Source organism: Octopus bimaculoides, chromosome 23 (genome assembly GCF_046866305.1).
Source record: "Octopus bimaculoides isolate indiv1 chromosome 23, ASM4686630v1, whole genome shotgun sequence".
NCBI lineage: Eukaryota > Metazoa > Mollusca > Cephalopoda > Octopoda > Octopodidae > Octopus > Octopus bimaculoides.
This window is the reverse complement of record NC_142950.1, coordinates 25,117,886-25,138,756: the sequence shown is the minus strand read 5'-3', so window position 1 is coordinate 25,138,756 and position 20,871 is coordinate 25,117,886. Positions and strand designations below refer to the sequence as shown.

General features: G+C 34.6%; 2 protein-coding genes across 6 annotated transcripts in view; both read right to left on the bottom strand.

The window, feature by feature from the left end:
- The window catches only part of LOC106877265 (adenylate kinase 8), a 29,640-nt gene extending 29,228 nt beyond the window's left edge, over nucleotides 1–412 (bottom strand). The window contains exon 1 of one of the 2 annotated variants that reach the window (XM_014926129.3): nucleotides 125–412. The gene's annotated coding sequence lies outside the window, so the exon portion shown is untranslated. The remainder of the gene's footprint in view (nucleotides 1–124) is intronic. The other variant, XM_089340646.1, reaches the window with a different exon arrangement.
- Nucleotides 413–3,269: 2,857 nt separating this feature from the next.
- Nucleotides 3,270–20,871, bottom strand: part of LOC106877270 (dnaJ homolog subfamily C member 7) — a 39,061-nt gene continuing 21,459 nt past the window's right edge. The window contains exons 6-13 of one of the 4 annotated variants that reach the window (XM_089340639.1): nucleotides 11,908–12,026; nucleotides 11,486–11,643; nucleotides 9,819–9,979; nucleotides 9,155–9,246; nucleotides 8,166–8,239; nucleotides 6,417–6,563; nucleotides 5,361–5,510; nucleotides 3,270–3,796 (exon numbers count right to left, since the gene is read on the bottom strand). In XM_089340639.1, the coding sequence (XP_089196765.1) occupies nucleotides 3,684–3,796; nucleotides 5,361–5,510; nucleotides 6,417–6,563; nucleotides 8,166–8,239; nucleotides 9,155–9,246; nucleotides 9,819–9,979; nucleotides 11,486–11,643; nucleotides 11,908–12,026 (1,014 nt within the window). In that variant the 3' untranslated portion in view covers nucleotides 3,270–3,683. Of the gene's footprint in view, nucleotides 3,797–5,360; nucleotides 5,511–6,416; nucleotides 6,564–8,165; nucleotides 8,240–9,154; nucleotides 9,247–9,818; nucleotides 9,984–11,485; nucleotides 11,644–11,907; nucleotides 12,027–20,871 lie in introns of all 4 variants that reach the window. The other 3 variants (XM_089340641.1, XM_089340640.1, XM_089340643.1) reach the window with 3 other exon arrangements.

Below are 20,871 nucleotides of genomic sequence, written 5' to 3'. Positions count from 1 at the left end.
CTTTGTCGGTGAATTTTTACCAGTCTACATACAGACATGCCATTATATATATATTATATTATATTATATACACACGCAGAATGTCACATTCTCTACTATATATATAATTTTTTTAATAACGAACCATGTACTTCACACTCTGGAAAATTAATTTCTGTAAAATGTTTGGTTCCTTTCCGAACCAAACTAGGGGATTTTCAGCATATTAGGACGTCAGGGTACTTGATTCCACGCAAAAAATCCTAGTTTTTTTTTTTTTCTGAGTGAAAATCGTTCGGGTGTTACATAAAAAAATTTACCAAAAATATTTGAGGTTTATTTGTTCACTTTTTTGTTTTGTTTTTTTACAACCATCGGAATACCAAGCGCCTCTCATGACAAAAGGTCATGGTTCGGACTTATAAACAGTTTTGAGTAAGAACCGGAAAGAGAGGTATAAACACCCAATGCGCATGTCACATCTCGCTGTTTTTAATTATGTGCAGATAATGCCACGTTTCTAGATTCGCTTTCTTAATTTTTCTCCGCTATGCAACTACTCTAACACATACCGGAAACGTCAAAGTGACATCAAAAAATAACCTGAAAATTAAAGGCTATACAAGATGACAATACTATTCTGACGATCTTTTGGTACTAGATGCCATAACTTCCGGTCGTTGTGCGCACACATACTGATTACATTATCGTACAGTGTGTTTATGTTTTTAAATGACTTGAAAATATGAAAAGACAACATTAAATAGAATTTTAAAAAATGAATGGCCCACTAAACTCGAACCTTCTCCCCTCAGATTCATACAGTTCTCAAACTTTAAACACACTATACGATAATGTAATCAGTATGCGTGCGCACAACGACCGGAAGTTATGGGATCTAGTACCGAAAGATTGTCACTATTCTTATATATAGGGCTTTCCTATAAGTAGGTTATCTCCCTTGGCTAGGCGGCGCTCCATGTAGACAATTAAACTTCCGCAGACTACCCACGCTATTGTTATTGGTTTACGTCTTATCATGGTACTTATCGAAGTACTTACTGTGCCTGAGTTAAAGAAATATTTAAGATTATATGGACAGTATGTTACTGGAAGAAAGGCTGGGTGCCCAATATCCTGTCAGGACAGTAATAGGAGCGTATATGTGTTTACAAGGGTATAAAAATGATGAACTATAAACAAATATATTGTTTTATAGAACTTTTTAACTGATATACATTTATTAAGAAGTTGCTTCTGGAGTTCACAGGACTGTTTCCCAGCACCAATGTATTGCTAAAAACCATAAAAAAAGAAGCAGGAAAAGTGTACCATTGAGACATCATCCTCGTTTAACGTCCGTTTTCCATGCTAGCATGGGTTGGATGATTTGACTGAGGACTGGCGAACCAGATGGCTACATCAGAATCCAATCTGATCTGACAGAGTTTCTACAGCTGGATGCTCTTCCTAACGCTAACCAGTCTGAGAGTGTAGTGGATGCTTTTTATGTGCCACCAGCACATACAATATATGTTTAACAAGTCATATGATGGTCAGTATGCAGTTTTGCTGCAATTTTCTTGTTTCGAATATTAAAAAAAAGTTTTTTTGTTTTTTTTAAATATCTAAATATATTATTTGATTTGAATTGTGTAATTTTTTTGTATCTAACAAAATTAAACAGCATTTTAAATATTCAGAAATCTTGAAAACCTATACAACCATTACAAAATGAATGTGTGTGTGTTTTTGCATCAGTGATATTAATCTATTCTTTACATTGAGTTCAAAACCTGCCATGGTCAATTTTGCCTTTCATCCTCTTGGGGTTGATAAAAAAAATACCAGTCAAGTACTGGGATTGATGATAGCGAATTACCTATCATACATTCGGAGTTGATAAAAAAATAAGTATCAGTTGAGCACAGGGGTCAATGTAATTGACTCACTCCTTCCTTCAAACTTGCTGGCCTTGTGGCAAAATTTGAAACCATTATCATGATGATGATGATGGTGAAAAGCCAAATCAGTAGAATGGCTCCTCACAATTCATCATCATCTTCATCGTTTAACGTCCGCTTTCCATGCTAGCATGGGTTGGTCAATTTGACTGAGGACTGGTGAACCAGATGGCTGCACCACGTTCCAATCTGATCTGGCAGTTTCTACAGCTGGATGCCCTTGCTAACGCCAACCACTCCGAGAGTGTAGTGGGTGTTTTTACGTGCCACCGGCACAAGGGCCAGTCAAGCGGTACTGACAACAGCCACATTCAAATGGTGTTTCTTACGTGCCACCTGCACAGGAGCCAGTCCAGTGGCACTGGCAACGACCTCACTCAAATGTTTTTTCACGTGCCTATAACCTTGTGTTCCAGGTTCAAATTGTCCTAAGGTTAAAACTTCTCTGCCCACTACAATACAATGATTCTCATTATCAGGAAACTAAATGGCATGCTCTGTTGGATGTGTCGCTAAGAGAATGCATAAGTAATAATGCTGAAAGGAGTTGAGAGAGAAAAAAACTAAGTATAAGATAATATCTACGCCCACCTAAACATGGATGTGATGTACATTATTTACATTATTTATATTTGATGGATATTTGTCCTCATCTTGTTTGTTGTTAACAAAGTTTTGGCTGATATACCCTCCAGCCTTCATCAGGTCTCTTGGAGAAATTTTGAACCTGGGTTCTCATTCCTAAGGTATTTTTTTATGTTATTTAGGTCACTGCCTGGAATTGAACTCGGAATCTTTTTTTTGGGGGGAGGGTCATCTTTTTGTTTTAATCAATAGACTACAGCCACACTAGGATACTGCCTTGAGGGATTTTAATCAAATGAATTGACCCCAGAACTCATTTTTTTTTAAAGCCTGGTACTTATTCTATCAGTCTCTTTTTGCCAAACCATTAAATTACAGGGACGTAAACACACAATCGCTGGTTGGCAAGCAGTGGACAGAGGACTAATACACACACATATATGATAGACTTCTTTCAGTTTCATCTACAAATTCCACTCACATGGTTTTGGTCAGCCCAAGGCTAAAGAAGACACTTACTCAAGGTGCAGTGCAGTGGGGGTGAACTCAGAACCTCATGGTTGGTAAGGAAGCTTCTTCCCACACAACTAGACAAGGGGCACAAACAAACTGATACCACTTGTCAAACGGTTGGGGTAGACACAAAAAGGACCACATACACACACACACACGTGTGCAATCATCAGATAAAATAAAGAGAGTAGATCTACATAAGTACAATGTACAACTTCAGAAACCAAGTTTAAACATAAAAGATTTCAATTTTATTGGGATTCAGGTTTTACCTAGTTTTGCTTTTACAATGACTGCAGTTTAATAGAGAGAGAGAGAAAAAAAAAAAACATTTTTAAAAATCTGATTCGTCTTTCCAAAGAAAATGAAAAAAAAAAAAAAAAAACCCAAAAGCCTTCAGTCTGTATATCTTTTGCTCTGTTTGCCTGTTTTTCAACTTTCATATTTTCATACAATTTCCAGACTGTTTTTAAATTTATTTTAATTTAGATTTCTTTTTTGTTATTCCATATCTTTTTTTTTTTCAAAATTGAAGCCAAAGTTTCAAGTCTTGAGTCATTTCAAACTAAATTTTCTCAAGTGATCCTGTCTTTTTTTTTTTTTTTTCCTTTTCTCTTATATTTTTACATTCTTGGAAATTCCTCAACCAAACTGGAAGGTAAAACCAGAGAAACCTTGGTTTCCCATTGGTGAGCGGAACGAACAGTTCTGGTTACCAAAAAATGTTGCAAATATCTGAGTAGGATCTATTTGATCTGAAAAAAAAGAAAGAAAAAAAAAGTACTCACAAAGACATACACCCACCACACATTTAAATAGGTAGATAGATAGATAGATAGATAGATAGAGAGACAGACAGATGGATAGATAGATAGATAGCAGATGATAGAGAGATAGCAGATGATAGACAGACAGAAGATAGATAAATAGATAGATAGATAGATACACAGACGGATAAACGACAGTCACGCAGATGGATAGATGACTGATACACAGACAGATAGATGATAGATAGACTGATAGAGAGACAGACAGACAGAAGATAGATAGATAGATATATAGATAGATAGATAGATGACAGATACAGACGGATAAACGACTGATACACAGACAGGATAGATGATAGATAAGATACATAGACAAATGAGACATGATGGATAAGATACATAGACAAATAGATAAGACACATTGATGGACAGATAGATACATAGACAGACAGATGGATAGATAGATATATAGACAGAAGGATAGATAGATGTATAGACTGAAGGATAGATAGATATATATAGACAGAAGGATAGATAGATACATAAACAAACAGATAAGTAGATATACATACATATATTTATACTGCAAACTGACTGCTGGTATTTTACAAGTTCATCAAAGTACTAGATCAATCCCAAAAGGATGAAAGGCAAAGTCGACCTTGGTAGAATTTGAGCTCAGAACAAAGACAAAATGCTTAGCATTTTACCCAGTATGCTAACAATTCTTACAGCTTGCCAACTTAAGTCTTGATGATATTGATAAAACAGAAATAGTCAGCTCATTTGAAAACTAGTCCCTCCCTATATCTATCTACCTACCTTTCATCATTTAATGTCCATTTTCCCTGCTGGCATGAGTGGCATGGTTTGACAGGAGCATGCAAGTCAACAGACTACACCTGGCTCTATTACCTGCTTTGATCTCAGTATATATTTTTGTTCGCATACACATCACTAAATATTTCATCTATTTTAGCTTTTCGAGTTTTCGTATATTTACTCCCTCCCAAAAATGAGCAATTATCTCCCCTGTCGCGAATAATCACATTACCTCCCCTTATATTTTCTACCTGCTGATTCATTTCATTCACAAACCCCAATACGCATATATATATATATATATATATATATATATATATATATATATATATGACAGGCTTCTTTCGGTTTCCATCTACTAAATTCACTCATGAGGCTATAGTAGTAAACACTTGTCCAAGGTGCCATGCAATGGGACTGAACCCAGAACCATGTGGTTAGGAAGCAAAAGTCTAACCATACAGCCATGTCTATATTTTATATATATATATAATCAGGTCAACTGCTTTAAAAAAGTTGTATGATAGGGAGAAAGAAAGAAAGAAATGCTATGTTCACAGTTAGTTACCCATTAGCTACCCATTTTAAACATCATGCGTTGTTTGATGAAGGTTGAATAATTAACTTGTTTAACTATCAAGCAGACATCTTTTAGGGGTTAGTCAACAGCAATCCCTCAAGTCAAAAAGTTACTGACTCAATGTCATAAGTTCAAACAAGAACTACTTACCAAAACCAATATCATTATCATCCATGTCAAAACCATTATCATATCGACATCTTTTCTTGCTATCAGAGAGAACATTGAAAGCTTCACCAACTTCCTTGAATTTAGCCTCTTCTGATTTTTGAACTTCAGGGTTATCATGTGAATGGCGATCTGAAATAGATAACATTCCAAGGTCAAGAGAGAAGAAATATTCTGAACCATTTTACAAGCATTTTATGTCCAAGGCCACCAGTATTCACAAATATTATATTATACAAAGGATCTTCAAGTCCTATTACAAACCAAGGGGAAAATACCCACAGACAAAGAATGGTAGGATATAAAGGTTAGAATTGATTTCTGGCAATAGATGCCAGATAAGTTCATAAAAGTAGCATGGGAAAATCTGAAAGGCAGACCCTGGGTACTGGTGTGGATTGAAGTATGGTGCCAGTCAGTAAGAGCTAGGATAGAATGTAGTACGGACATCAACACTTTTGTACCATAAACAAAACAAAAATATTTCAACTGGTATTTTAATTGCTGACAATTAAGCAACTATGGTAATATAAATGTGGACATGATTGTGAAAACAAACAGGATGGATATTTAGATGACAAAAAAATTTTAATTAAAAGGTTAAATAATCAGTACACAAAAAAGTTGCTGATCACACTATTTGTAAGTCTAGGTTATAACGAATCCATGGGTTGAGATTAAATTGAACCAGAGGAGTTGATACCCAGTGATAGACTGGGTCAGAATAGTGGCACTAACCGCTATGCTATATCTAACCATTCCAAAGGGAAGTGGAGAAGTGATGCAACCCTCTTCAGTTCCAATGCAATCAAAGACAGCTGTTCATAAAAAGAATTTAATTACTGTTGGGAGAAAGATGAAAGTCTGTAAGGATCAGTTTCCAATCATTGTGGTAGTGTTGATAATGAGTTCACGAATATTAGCAAACATCCATTAGCAATCAAATTGGGTTGGCATAGAAAAAAAAAAAAAAAATTACCCTACAAGAAATCAATCCATTTTATTTCAAAATCAAAAAAGTTAGAGATAGATCCTTACCAGGATGGTGTATCAAGGCCCGTTTCTTGTATGCTTTCTTAATTTCTTCATCGGTTGCAGTTTTATTGACACCAAGAATTTTGTAGTAATCCTTCCGTTTACTTTTCTTTAGAGTTAGTTTGGCATCAGCCAATAATTGTTTGTTTTCTGAAGAGAAACACAGAAAGTAACATGAGGTTACATCATAAAAAAAAAACTGATATCAATATTGTAATAAAGGTTAACATTCATTTTTCTCTTAAAGTGTGACCAATTGATCTCTCTACCAATGTTTACACAAAACAATTGGGCTACTTTTCTTAACATAGTTAGCAAAATGAGCACTGAACACTCAACAAGATAGTGCTTTATACACAAGAGATGATGGATGGTAAACAATATGAATCTAACAAGATTTGAACTCAGAACAAAATTATCAGAAAAGTTTGGTACTAGTGTCTTTAACCTTTTAGTTACTATATTGCTAACCAAAATGCAGCCTTTATATGTTTCAGCTAAATTCTAAAATAATTATGAATTGAAACTGGTTTCATAAAACTTTTTTTTTTTATTAATCAACATATGTGACACAATTTAACAAAATATTCTTAACCAAACCTATTTCATAACCTTGTCTTGAAGTAAATCTAATTACAGGTAAGTACAAATAAATTCAACAAAATATAAAATCATTAAAATTTTGTTTAAACATCAGCATAGAAAATGAGTTACTAGCTAATATTCAATGAGTATACAACAAAATTTTATAATAGAAAAATTATGCAAATAACTGGATTATCTATCTATCTTGAACTTAATGCTCCTAAGTGCAGGTGTACCATAAACTATAAAAATAAAACTGAAGAAAACACTGGAATGTCTTTGAAAGAAACTAGGAAATGACATACATCCCATCAACTAAATGCATAAATACAAGAAACATATGATTCAGAGTTCAAATTGCGACACACTTTACAGGTAAATTAAAATTACGAAGTAACTAAGAAATAAAAGCCAGCTAAATTTGAAAAAATATATCTATAAATCAAGTTTACACACACACAATATTCCTAAAAATGCTTGAATTTCTAATTTTCTTTCAAGCATGTGGGAAGCCTCAAACAATTTTTCTCTTGTTTCTGTTCTGCATAACAATTCATTTCTGCAGTAATCAGCCTCGTTTCCTTGGAATCACTGTAGATAGGTTTAATATCTTACTAAAAATAACTATGAAAAACGATTTTAAGCACTTACTATATTCAAGTACAAAGTTTTTTTTTTTTTTGTTTTTTTTAATTGCTATCAGAAGTGTTGTCAGAATCGTTTCTTTTTCAGAAACAATATCTGATTCATAGTCACAAACATGATCTTAATGTTTGCCATTATGTTTTGCTAGGTTTTTCTAGGTCTTCTTTATAAAATATTTCAACTTCAACTCATTGCCTGACAACATGAGACTGGTATCCAGTTTTCATCCATAGTGAAACATTTCAGAAAATCAAAGACGAAAAAAAAAAAAAAATTTCCAAAACTTAGCAGTGCTCAAATATCATGTAAAATAATGTCAGACTGTGTACCTAAATTGTTTACATAGTGAAATCACATGTTTTCACAAATGTACTAACAAGGTTTGCACTGAAATTCTCTTTAAAATATGAATAGGTCATTTCAGACAGGTACAGGTGGTTTGGTAATGGAATGGTTAAACTTGCTAATAGCTCCCTCAAGTTTAAGAAATCTCTCCATAAACAAGAATTAAGATTATCTTACCTTTACTTTTATCCAACTTGTAAATCTGTTCATAATCTCGAACAGCTTCTTCATATTTTTCTAAATCTGTGTAGCTGTTAGAAATATAGGGAACAGTGGAATCATTTCATGTTAATAATTCAAAACTATTTGACAAAAATATCTTCAGTAAAAAGAAATAATTTCTTATGTTGGCACAAGGCCATATATAAGGGGTTAGAACAGGGCAACTGATTATATCAACTCCAGTACTTCACTGACACTTTATTTTATCAATTCCACAAGAATGAAAGATAAAGGAACTAAATACCCTTGACATTTTAATAATAATGTCTGATATCTACAAGGGTGAAGTGTGAAGCAACTTTACAGAGGCAGCTTACAGTGCAAGAAAATAAAAGTAAACACTATATGAAGTTTCACAATGTCCCTAGGACAAGCACCTAGAGGCAAATCAAGGAACATCACAGATTCTGGATTAGCCCGATTACCAAGGTTGTCATCTCTCAACTAACATTCTATGCTCTCCAGATATTAGTTGAGAGTAGGGCCATGCTTACCACTTTCACCTACCTTTTGATAAACCTAGTGAAACACCTCCCTCACTCCACAAGACAGGCTTCTTTCAGTTTCTGTCAACCAAATCCACTCATAAGACTTTGGCCGGCATGAGGTTATGGTAGAAGACACTTGCTCAAGGTGCCACAGTGGGACTGAATTGGAACAATGCAGTTAGGAAGTAATGTTGTAAGTTAGGTGTGTGAGGTTGGATGTGGTCAATCTTCAATAGAAAACAGGTAGAATATTTAGGGCAGATGTGGCTGGATTAGATGCAAAAGGGTTAATCAACATGGCTGAGATTAACACCATCCTAACAAAACATGATGTAACTCCACACTTCTGTGTGAATAAAGATGCATTTAACATCCAGAATGACATCTGTAGAACTATCTGGGATTACGAATATGAAGAGAACTGAAAGTAATGTCAAACAATAGAGATACCCTTACCTTTTTGCTCTTCTTAAGTAGGCCTTTATATAATAATCATCTAACTCAATTGCTTTTGTACAGTCTTCGACTGATTCCTCTAATTTCTTCAACTAGAAAAAAAGAAGAAAAAAAATTACTTTAACACAAGACCAGTATTTCATAAAAATAAAATACATAGACAATAAATTTATTTATTTTAGAATTAACTGAAGGAGAGAAAATTTAAACTCTCCAGCCTCTCTCCTAATAAGTACTTCAATTAAAACATAAGTTGGCGGAGTTCTGATTCAAGTACGTACTAAAACCCCTTGTAAATTTTTATTTTTATGAATTTTCACAAATTTTTTTCAATTCCGTCTTCTGCATAATGGAATTAATATAATATGATTATAAAAAAATTATCAATTTGTTTCTTTACAAATGCAAGCAGCTACAGTTACTAAGCTTTTAAAAATAATCCAAATGCTGCAGTTATTCATTCTAACAACTCTAACTATAATAGAAAATAATTTCTCTGGCAGACTAGTATTGGTCTGAAATACAGTCTTAATGAATGATACTACTTCCTATCTCTTCACATATAGCAATTACAAAAAAAAAAAAAAAAAAAAAAAAACACACCATCAATAACTGGAATAGAAAAAATAAATCATAAAAAATAAAATTAAATTAAAACACATACCTTTGCAGAAACTGTAGCTCGATTAAAATACAACTTTGAGTTTGTGTATTTATTGTGAGGGTCAATTAAAAGAGCTTCTGTGTAGACTTTGTAAGCATCTTCTAAGTTGCCCATACGGAAAGCTTGATTACCTTCCTCCTTTTTACTCATCATCAACTTGGCTTTCTGCAATAAAAGATATTTATAAATGATATATAGTTGGGTTACATTGATGAATTACTGCTGTGCAGGGGTGGCCATAGGCGCAGGAGTGGCTATGTGGTAAGTAGCTTGCTTACCAACCACATGGTTCCGGGTTCAGTCTCACTGCGTGGCACCTTGGGCGAGTGTCTTCTAATATAGCCTCGGGCCGACCAAAGCCTTGTGAGTGGATTTGGTAGACGGAAACTGAAAAGAAGCCCGTCGTGTATATATATGTACATATATATATATATATATATATATATATGTATGTATGTGTGTGTGTGTGTGTGTATGTTTGTGTCCCCCCAACATCACTTGACAACCAATGCTGGTGTGTTTACGTCCCCGTAACTTAGCGGTTTGGCAAAAGAGACCGATAGAATAAGTCCTGTGGTCGATTTGCTCGACTAGAGGTGGTGCTCCAGCATGGCCTCAGTCAAATGACTGAAACAAGTAAAAAGAGTTCAGTACCGCCTGACTGGCTCCTGTGGGATTTTCGAGCGAGATCGTTGCCAGTGCCCCTGGACTGGCTTGTGCGGGTGGCACATAAAAGACACCATTTCGAGCGTGGCCGTTTTCGTGCGGGTGACACGTAAAAGCACCCACTACACTCTCTGAGTGGTTGGCGTTAGGAAGGGCATCCAGCTGTAGAAACTCTGCCAAATCAGACTGGAGCCTGGTGTTGCCATCCGGTTTCACCAGTCCTCAGTCAAATCGTCCAACCCATGCTAGCATGGAAAGCGGACGTTAAACGATGATGATGATGATGATGATACAGAGAATGGTGCAGCAGCTTAAACACACACATCCTAGATCAAAGCTGGGTTGAGTGAGAAAGAATCACTCACAAATACCAACCCACATTGCTACAACTGTCTCTGATTCCTTCCAAAACCTGCCTATGAGACTATCCTTTCCTCAAACTTCCTTAACGGAGTTTCCATCCCAGAGTCCCTGTAAAACATTTCACCTTGTCCTTCCTTCCCAGAATTCCAACACTCTGAAGTCCCACTTAAGCCCCAACCTGCCCATGTTTGTGCTAAACTGCATCATTGCTAACACATCACAGTCATCATCCGTCCTCCCTATAAAACTGAGAATTCTTATTCTTCCCTACTCCATGGAATAGGCTAGAATTGTCACTCAGAAAGTCAAACAATAAAAAGAATTAATTTTTTTAGAGAAACGATAAAATATATAAAACAAAAAATGGACTATATACCTGTTGTAACTTGGTTATCAATAGTCCGATGATATTTCGGAATTAGAATTCCTTCTTCAGATCTTATTTGCTGGAGTCTCTGCTATAAACTTTATCGGACTATAGATAACCAAGTTACAACAGGTATATAGTCCATTTTTTGTTCTATAGTGCATTGTTATACCATTCTAAACTTTTTATTCTTTACAAACAATACACAATGCTTCAAGCGAACTACAATACTCTCTTAAAATATATAAAATCAAAATGAAAAGAAAAAAACTTGCCTTATAAAGTTCTTTAGACTTTTGATGATCTGGAACCAACTTTAAGACTTGTTGGAAGTGCTGGAATGCTTTTTCAGTGAAATCTTGGTAACAGAGACACATGCCACGTACAAAAAGTGCATCTGCGTTCATATTGTCTCTTTGTAAGACATCACTGTAAAATACGGTTGGGAATTGTTAATGTGTTGAAATGAAAACAAATCTATGAATTGTTACAATTTAAAAGACTGGGATTGAAAATATTTTACACTAACAGACAAGGATGAAACTCATGGACACACATGCACACATATGACATTCGGTTTTGTGCAGATTTCAACCAACTCATGGGGTGATGTGCATGATGAAAGAGTTTTAAGAAAAATGTAATACAGCCAGTAGAGTTTCTCTCTCACACAAAAAATAGAAATAAAATTACTTTGCCAATTCATGAGACTCTTGGAGACGGCCCAACATAGCGAGAGCCTCAGCTTTCTTGATCTTAAATTTCAAACAGTTAGGAGATAAATTTAAGCATCTGTCAATATAAAATACTGCCTGAAAAACAGAAGAAAAAAGAAAATTTTATTACATCTTGGTTCAATAAAAGCTTTATTGACTGGCATTATAATAAATCTAATGTCAAACAATAGACAAATCTCTTTCAATGATAGCAATTGTCTAAGGTCATTAATTTAATAAGGTGCTGCTAACCAATTAAAATTACATGTGACAGTAAGATAAAGCTGTGAAAATAATTTTCTGTAACAATGCTTTATACAAATACAAAAACTAAAAAGGTTATTAATGAAGCCTTTTTCAAACTTCAGTAGTCATTAGGGCGTATCCCAGAGCAAGGAACAAAATTCTGTTTTAGCTCAGTACAGTTCTAAGGACAACAATTTCCTCTTCATAGCTGAGTGATCAGCTGGAAGATTGTCATACTTATTACTTGTGGAAGTGTCAATTCATTTGGAGCAGATGATTTGCTACAACACACATACACACACACGCGCAATCCTATCAGTGGATTTTCCACTAAGGGCACAAGGCTTGAAATTTGGGAGAAGGGAACTAGTTGATTACATTGAGCCCAGTGTTTCACTGACCGGTAATTTATCAACCCCAGAGAGATGAAAAGCAAAGTCAGCCTCAGCAGAATTCTGGATTCAGAACCTAGCAATGGGTGAAATAGCACTAAGCATTTCATCCAGCGTACTAATAGTTCTGCCAGTTCTGCTACGACTTGCAGGGGAAGTAATTAATTTTTTTTTTTTTTTTTTAAAGGAGTAAATTATTTGTAGATTAAGATGATATATATATTCATGAACTTAATATTTATATTGTCCAAAATTGGTTATTTGATTTAATCAAGGCACAGTTGATATTTTTCAATAATATGTAGTCTGTTTATTGTACAGCAGTTCCACTGCATTGGTATACAGGGAAAATTTTGAAGTTTGGTTTGGAGATTCCCTTCACTTTTCTCTATGCATTCACTTAATGCTATTTATTTATATCTTGGGAAATAGAGTTCTTCTCTATGCAGTGCTATTCTCCATCTGAGCAACATACTTGTTTACTGTATATAGTTGTGTCCACATCCTGCACAAGTTATGGTGTAGATTAAGTTTTTGGATGCACACATAAACAGTCTTAATTTTGAATCTTTGTCTTTGTTTAAAATATAATTCTGAACCTTTCAATAGGTTGGGACATGTTCACAGTTAAGTTGCCTGCATTTTTAAACTCCTGATTCTGTTGTTGTTGGATATAATTTTGCATCTATCAGTATTCTCTTTAGTGATTTTGGTTGGTAGCCTTTGGAGTTTATTGATGTTGATAGTAAAAGCATTTCTGCTGTGAAGTCAACCAGTATAAAAGGATATGCAATTTACAATGTAAGCATTCTGTTTAAATACTATTATTATCAAATACCTTTTGCTTTTTGTTCAACAAAAATGAATAAAACACACACACACATACAGGGGTGAGTGGACAAAGGGGGGGGAAGCAGCACTCAACACATTGTGTAGGAGTTACATATATTATTTAAAACAGTTTGATTTGGTCCCATGCAACAAAAGTTTCGTAGGCACTTTTTACAGAAACCTAGTTGATCAGGCTCAGTTAGGTCCATTAGAAGAACTATATTATTTCAGAAGCAAAAAATTTTGTATTTTAGTAGTTTATATTAACATTTTGAAAATGATAGTATTTATATATAAGCCTAATTGATTATTTATTATTTTAATCTTCACATTAAATAATCCATACTAAAGCTTAACTGCAAAAACTCAGTGACTATATGCCTACCAGTTGTACCAAACTATTATAATCACTATCATAGAAAACTGTATTATCTATCATAATGATCTAAACTGTTTGTCACACATCAGTTAACTTCAACAATATTCTGTCATTTCACCCTGAATATGGTGATGAACGGGGGGAAAATGGATAACATCTGGTTTGCACACATATATGTTCCCCTAATATATAGGGGTAACAAAATACTATATACACAGATACTGTATTTAATGATTGTTCAGAGAATCTTACTTTTGAAAATTTAAATATGGCAGCTGCATTGCAGCCTTGAAAAGTAGCAAAAACTGCTACTTGTAGCCCAATCTCATAATAACCAAACACAAACACAAGATATTCAGAATACACTGAATGCCACTATAGAATACGATAGATTGGGATTATTTTTTACCCTACTAGCTAATCACACACACACACACACACACACAAAGGAATGAAACATTTCTTAAAAGGGCTCTACATGTAGACTGAAGAAAATAAATACTTATCTGTAATAAAAGCATTTTATATATATTTTATTATATATAGTTTTTAAAATGACTACATTGGTTTCTACCATTTAATTTACAAAATAAGTATTTCTTTATACACAACTTTTGGGAAACAAATGGGCAGTGAATACCAATAGATAATATGATTGGTTATAATTGCTTATCCCTCACCATCTCCACCATATGTTGGGTCATTCCATAAATAATGCGGTTTTTTTCAATTGCATGAACTAAAAGTTGGAGTGCAGTTTGATTTTGACAGTTATTTTTTCAAAGCTATAATGGAAGTGACAAAGGAGCATATTTGGAATATTTTACTTTGAGTTCAATAAAGGCAACAATGCAACAGAAGGTGTGAGGAATATTAATGCAGGATATGGGGATTGGACAATAAGCATAAGCCAGTGTCAATGGTGGTTCCAGAAATTCTGAGCCAGAAACTACAGCCTAGAAGACAAGTCTCGTCCTGGAAGATTAGTAGAGCTTGACAAGGATGTCCTGCAAAACCTGGTGGAACAAAATCCTATCATAACTGTTGAGGAACTAGCAGAGAAGCTTGGATTTGGTCATTCAACCATTCATCGATACCTGCATGCCATCGGCAAAGTCAGCAAATTGAGTCAATGGATTCCTCACAAACTTTCCAAGTCTAATCACATGCAGAGAGTGAATGTGTGCTCTTCTTTGCTGTCACATCTCAGGAATGAACCCTTTTTTTTTTGGGACCAAATAGTAACTGGTGACGAAAAATGGGTTCTCTATAAAAATGTCAAGTGCCAGTATTTAAGCCAGTATGTGATATTGTTGAACCAACAAAAAATGAGGTGAGACACATTTAACCCTGAAGTCTTCAGCTTACTCTGTCAAATATAACACTTATTCACAATGTTTTGAATTAATAACCTATTATCTTGTAACTTCAAGATTTCAATTATGTGATTGTTTATTTTTACATTGACATTGTATGGTAGATGTGGGAGGCTAGATCCAACCAGTTTGAACATAAAATAAGTAGATTATTTTGGCCGGATGTGGCCAGCTTAAATGCTACAGGGTTAATATAAACTGGTGAAATATATAACTGATATACAGAGCAGAAACAAACATGGAACAATAACTAATGACAGTTTTGGTAAAATAGAGACTGGGGAATAATGGAAATAAAACTTGTAACTATAGAAGGATCTGAAATATATTTTCATTAAAACTGTAGGGAAGATAATTTGGAAATTTTAATCTAGAAAGGTGAGGTAGTAAACTATAACAATATAGCTATGTTCCCAAGCTTGGGTTAAGTTCATGCACTGTGGTGATGTGTAAACACTGATTTCTTCAGTGACTGTTGACATGGTGACAAGAAGCAGATAATATTAGGAAATAAACACTAAAATATTATGTACTCCCAAAAAATATAGTTCATATCAGTCACAAAGTAATGTAATAGAAACAAACTACGGACATACTAGAAATAAATACATGCAAAATAATGTAGCAATATGTGAAATAATAATAAAGCAACATACATGAAATAATTATATGTATATATATATATATATGGGAAGTAATAATGAATTTAATATGAAAATGTGGCTAGAGTATTAAAAGGAGGTTATCTATAACTAATATTACAGACATGCATGCTTTGGTATGTGTGTAGGGAGTGTGCAACCAAACGGGAAAGAGGTGAAATCCTACTCTGTACATTAGGTATTGCCGACCTGTATTTATAGCATAGATCATGTGAGATTTCAGTTGGTCAACAACAACAATATATAACACTACACACGTTTTACTAAATATACCCAAAAATCTCTGCTCTTTTAAAAATTAAGTCATTGAAACAGAGGGGATGGACTGAAGTACATATGTGTACATACATACATACATATATATATATATATAGATATATATATATATGTGTGTGTGTGTGTGTGTGCATATGTACGTATACATATGTATGAATATATATGCATATATTCTTGTTTCAGTCATTTGACTGCAGCCATGCTGGAGCACCGCCTTTATTTGAATAAATCAACCCCAGGACTTATTCTTTGTAAGCCTAGTACTTATTCTATTGGTTGTCAAGCGATGGTGGAGGGACACACACACACACACACACACACACAACAGGATTCTTTCAGTTTCCACCTACCAAATCCACTCACAAGGCTTTGGTTGGCCCGAGGCTATAGTAGAAGACACTTGCTAAAGGTGTCACACAGTGGGACTGAACCCGAAACCATGTGGTTGGTAAGCAAGCTACTTACCACACACACACACACGTATGTATGTGTGTGTGTATATATATATATATATGTGTGTGTGTGTGTGTGTATGTGTGTGTATATATAGTCTAACCAATGCCAGCATGGAAACAGACGTTAAACGATAACAATGATATACATGTGTGTGTGTACTAGCTTAAAAGCTGCCCAATAGGGAGGCTTTTGTGCTAGCTCCTGTGGAGGGCTCTTCATTTGGCCTTGGGCCCAACAACGACACTTCATGCATTGAGTACGAATTAAATTTTATCAAACTTGAATATTTTTAAGCAATGAACAATTTTCACCAAAACAATCACATAATTCGTCAACTCGGAACTTATTGCAAAGCTACATGATAAACAACAATACCACCACCATCACCACCACATTTGCCATATACACCATTCAGACATCTGACGCCACCACCATTAATACCTTTGATTTCACCCCCCCCCCCACCACCACCACCATCACCTGTCTCTCACATCGCTTACTCTCACCATCACCCATGGCCACCTCGGCTACCGCCACTGCCTCTATCACAACTACAGGTCACATTATTACTACCACCCCATTACCATCAGTGTTCAGTTCCTCTTTCTCTCTCTCTCTCATTATTACTCCCACTGCCACCATCAACACTACTACTTTTAACAAAACATCTCTCCCTAAATTTCTTTCTCTCTCTCTCTCTTTGCCACCACCCTCACCGTCTTTATGCCTACTATTACTCTCACCCCAGCACAAGTAGAAGTGTCATTGAACAGTGAGGCGGGGGGGGGGGGGGTCAAAGTGTGACACACTGAAATTAATTTCCGCATTTATTATATTAGATGTATGTATGTGTATATATATATATATATATATTAAACCTATATAGAAATTTGATTAAAAAACAATGAATAAAAAAAAATTCTGAGGGGAATTTTTGGATTGTTGTATCTAAGCATTTCACTATATTTAACCCTTTTGTTACCATATTCCTGTAAGAATACACTGCTTTTGATTCGATTAATTTTGAAATAATTTACAATTTTGTAAAATAAACTTAGGCTGGTGTTTGTAACATAAATTAGCATGAAATTTTTAAAGGTAAAGTTTTAATTTAACCCTTTAGTATTTAGATTACTGTCAAATTTAATGTTAATTTACCCAAATTATTTTCAACTAATCATTTATCATTTCATAGCTTCGAGATTTTGATGTTGTTATTGTCTACTTTTTGAATGACATTGTGAGGAAAGGCTGAATCTAGTCATTTTGAACATAAAACAATTAGAATATTTTGGCTGGATATGGCTGGTTTAAATGCTAATGGGTTCAAATCACTTTCAAACATTAAATTTGTATTATAGAACCCAAGGTTGATGTCAGAGGGTTAGTATCAAAAGGGTTAATATGTGAACATATTTTTACCATATCAATTGGTGTAGCCTCTAAGATTCCCCTAAGTACCTATAGATGCAGCACAATTAATGATATTCAGTAATCTTAACATAATAGTAATATATAAATCATTCAGGAAAGAATGATTTTTAATGAGTAATGAGTAGATTTAAAAAAAAAAAAAATTTTTTTAAACAGTTTGGCATGGCAAGGGTGAAAAATAAATTCCATAAAGTACAATGACTCACCATATGGATGGTTAGAAAATTTGGCAGACATAATAGACTAGATTTCGTCCTGTATGCAGAAACTTAAGAATAGCTCTGAAGTCAGGCTTTCTTCTAAGTTGATGCCAATTCGTAGTGAAAAGACCAGCAGCAATGTAGCACAGTCTCAATGTATACCCTAGAATTCCAAATGACAACAGCATGAAAAATCAGTCATGAAAACCCACTGATCAGATTTCATTTTCTTAAATGACTGTTTTACTACACTGGTAGATGTTGTGGCCGTACTTGTCACACTAACCAAACAACTGGCAGAGCACCGACAAGCTGTGCAGTGCATCTAGAGATGGATTCAAGATGACTTTTTTTTTTTTTAGTATATATTGTGTATACTGAAAAAAAAAAAGATTTTTTTATGAGTGTCGTTAATGTGAGGATAATGATTAGATGAATGAAGAAGGATTTTAATTTGTTATCACTACAGATTGCAGTAATCTATCAGAATAGCTAAAATAATAATAAATCTAAGAATCAAAGCTGATATAAGTCAGATGAGGCAGAAAGAGAGAGAGACACAATACCTCAAGTATAATGTAAGAAACAAATTAGTCAAAACTCAAGTGCTTTTTCAAACTGCAGGATTCTAGAAGATTATGTCTCCCTTGAGACATGGAGGAAATAAATGTAATGACGAAAAGGACAAAATAAAATATTTTTCACATGCAAACAACATAGAACAGCAAATTCAAAGCAGGCAAACATCTCATTTGCAAAATGATAGAATTATTTCTCCTCCTCAACCACAGTAAATTGATTTACTCTTCAGTCATTGCACTACAGTTGAGAAGGGATATATTATTCAAAGGTGTTAGTCAATTATTTCAACCACGGTACTTAAGTACATATTTTGATGACCTCGGTAAAGATGAAATCAAAGTCAGGAAAAATTGGAGAAAACAAGAATTCCAAAAGGACAATCTTCTTTAGAGGAATGGGTCAAGAGGTGGAGGTTAGAATACAGGTGACGAAAGAGTCGAGTGAATGAGTAGTGCCCAACTGGAAGATAGCTGTGTGGGGAAAAAATAATCCCTCTCGTAGTCAATCAATCAGAGGTTGGAGTGAATTGGTGAAATGTTATCACACCAAGCGCTCTGGTGATCGTTTTTGGGATGAAGTCACCATGTTCACGTGCATCTCACTTCAGTGTTGTAAAAAGCCAGTAGTTGCAGGAGTACTGAAGTATACCTCAGCACTGAAAAGGAGGACACTAATTTGAGCTAGAGCCAAGACATTCACTTATGGTGAGGCCTAGCATATGTAATGGCCTTGTGTTGTTGAGACAACCTTTTGTAATCAGTATAGGTTCGCATGTGGATGACACTTGGGTGTTGAATTTTAAACATAGCAGCACAGTTGAGAGCAAGATCAAGTAGATCCTTGAGGCATAGCTGATAGAGTGTAGGGTCTTTTTAACCCACAGCATATGGTGTAATTCTGTGATCTGACAGGAGGCTTGCCATCTAAGATGAAAGTTTGCTGGAGCCAATAGTCTGCCAGTTTTACATGTAGATTTATGTGCCAAACATTGTCAACTATCTGTCACATTTCAATAAGCTGTGGTAGATACTGGACATCAGGAATGAATTCAGAATCATGCAATGAAGAGGAATATTTTTTAAACAGTTAGACCATATCCCATATTTATCTCTGCATAATACATACTTCTTTCTCCGGGTTTTTAAACCTAGACATTAAAGGTACACATTATACAAGAACTGGATGCTTTTTTTTTTTTTTAAATCACAAATGTAAATTTACACTATATGCCACAAAATTACAAAACACTGGATGGAGTATTTTAAAATGTTTTTGTCATGCTTTGAAAATTTTAAGTGTTTCAGTTTTATGTAAAAAAAAAATTTATTAAGAAAAGAGTTTATATTTAAATTTAAAAAAAAAAGCTTGGTTGTGTTTTGCAATAAGCATGCTTCTCAAGAATTTAGAGGGAGAGTTAAAATTATAGAGTTAATAAACAGTATTGAGTAGTTGAAAGAAAATGCTATCTCCTATAATTCAAAGTGATCTTCTGCGTTATAAATGACTAAAGCTACTTATCAGTTTATAATAAAGAAACATAAGGCAGTAGGGTGTGGCTTGAGAGAATCTGGTTGCTCTTTCTGACACACCTAGCTATTGCAAAGGCACCACAAGTGCCTTCTACCATAGCCTTGGAGAGACCAAATTTTTGTGAGTGGATTTGGTAGATGGAAACTGGACGAAGCCTGTTTGTGTTGATTTAATGTGATGGTTGTAAATGAGCATCACTGTCATACAAGTGGTGTTTGTTTTACAGTCTTCTGTGAGAAACATGCCTAGCCACAAGGAAACTTTCCCTTACCTGGAAACAGGTGAAGGCATCTACCCACAGAAAGTGTGCCTCAACAAATTCCACCTGATCTATGCAAGCATGGAAAAGTGGGACATTAAACAATGATTACCATTTTCTATTGATTTCATTGCTGCTGCTGTTGTGGCTTAGTACCCAAAATTAGTCAGGAAATTAAACAGTACTCAATGAGCAACATTATAAACTCAACGCCAGTTAAGCAGTAAAGTTACTTTGTCTTGTTTGAGAGTAATTATAAGTAATTTGCTTTTTCTGTAGATCATAATAGTAAAAAAAAAATTTTTTTAAGTCATTATA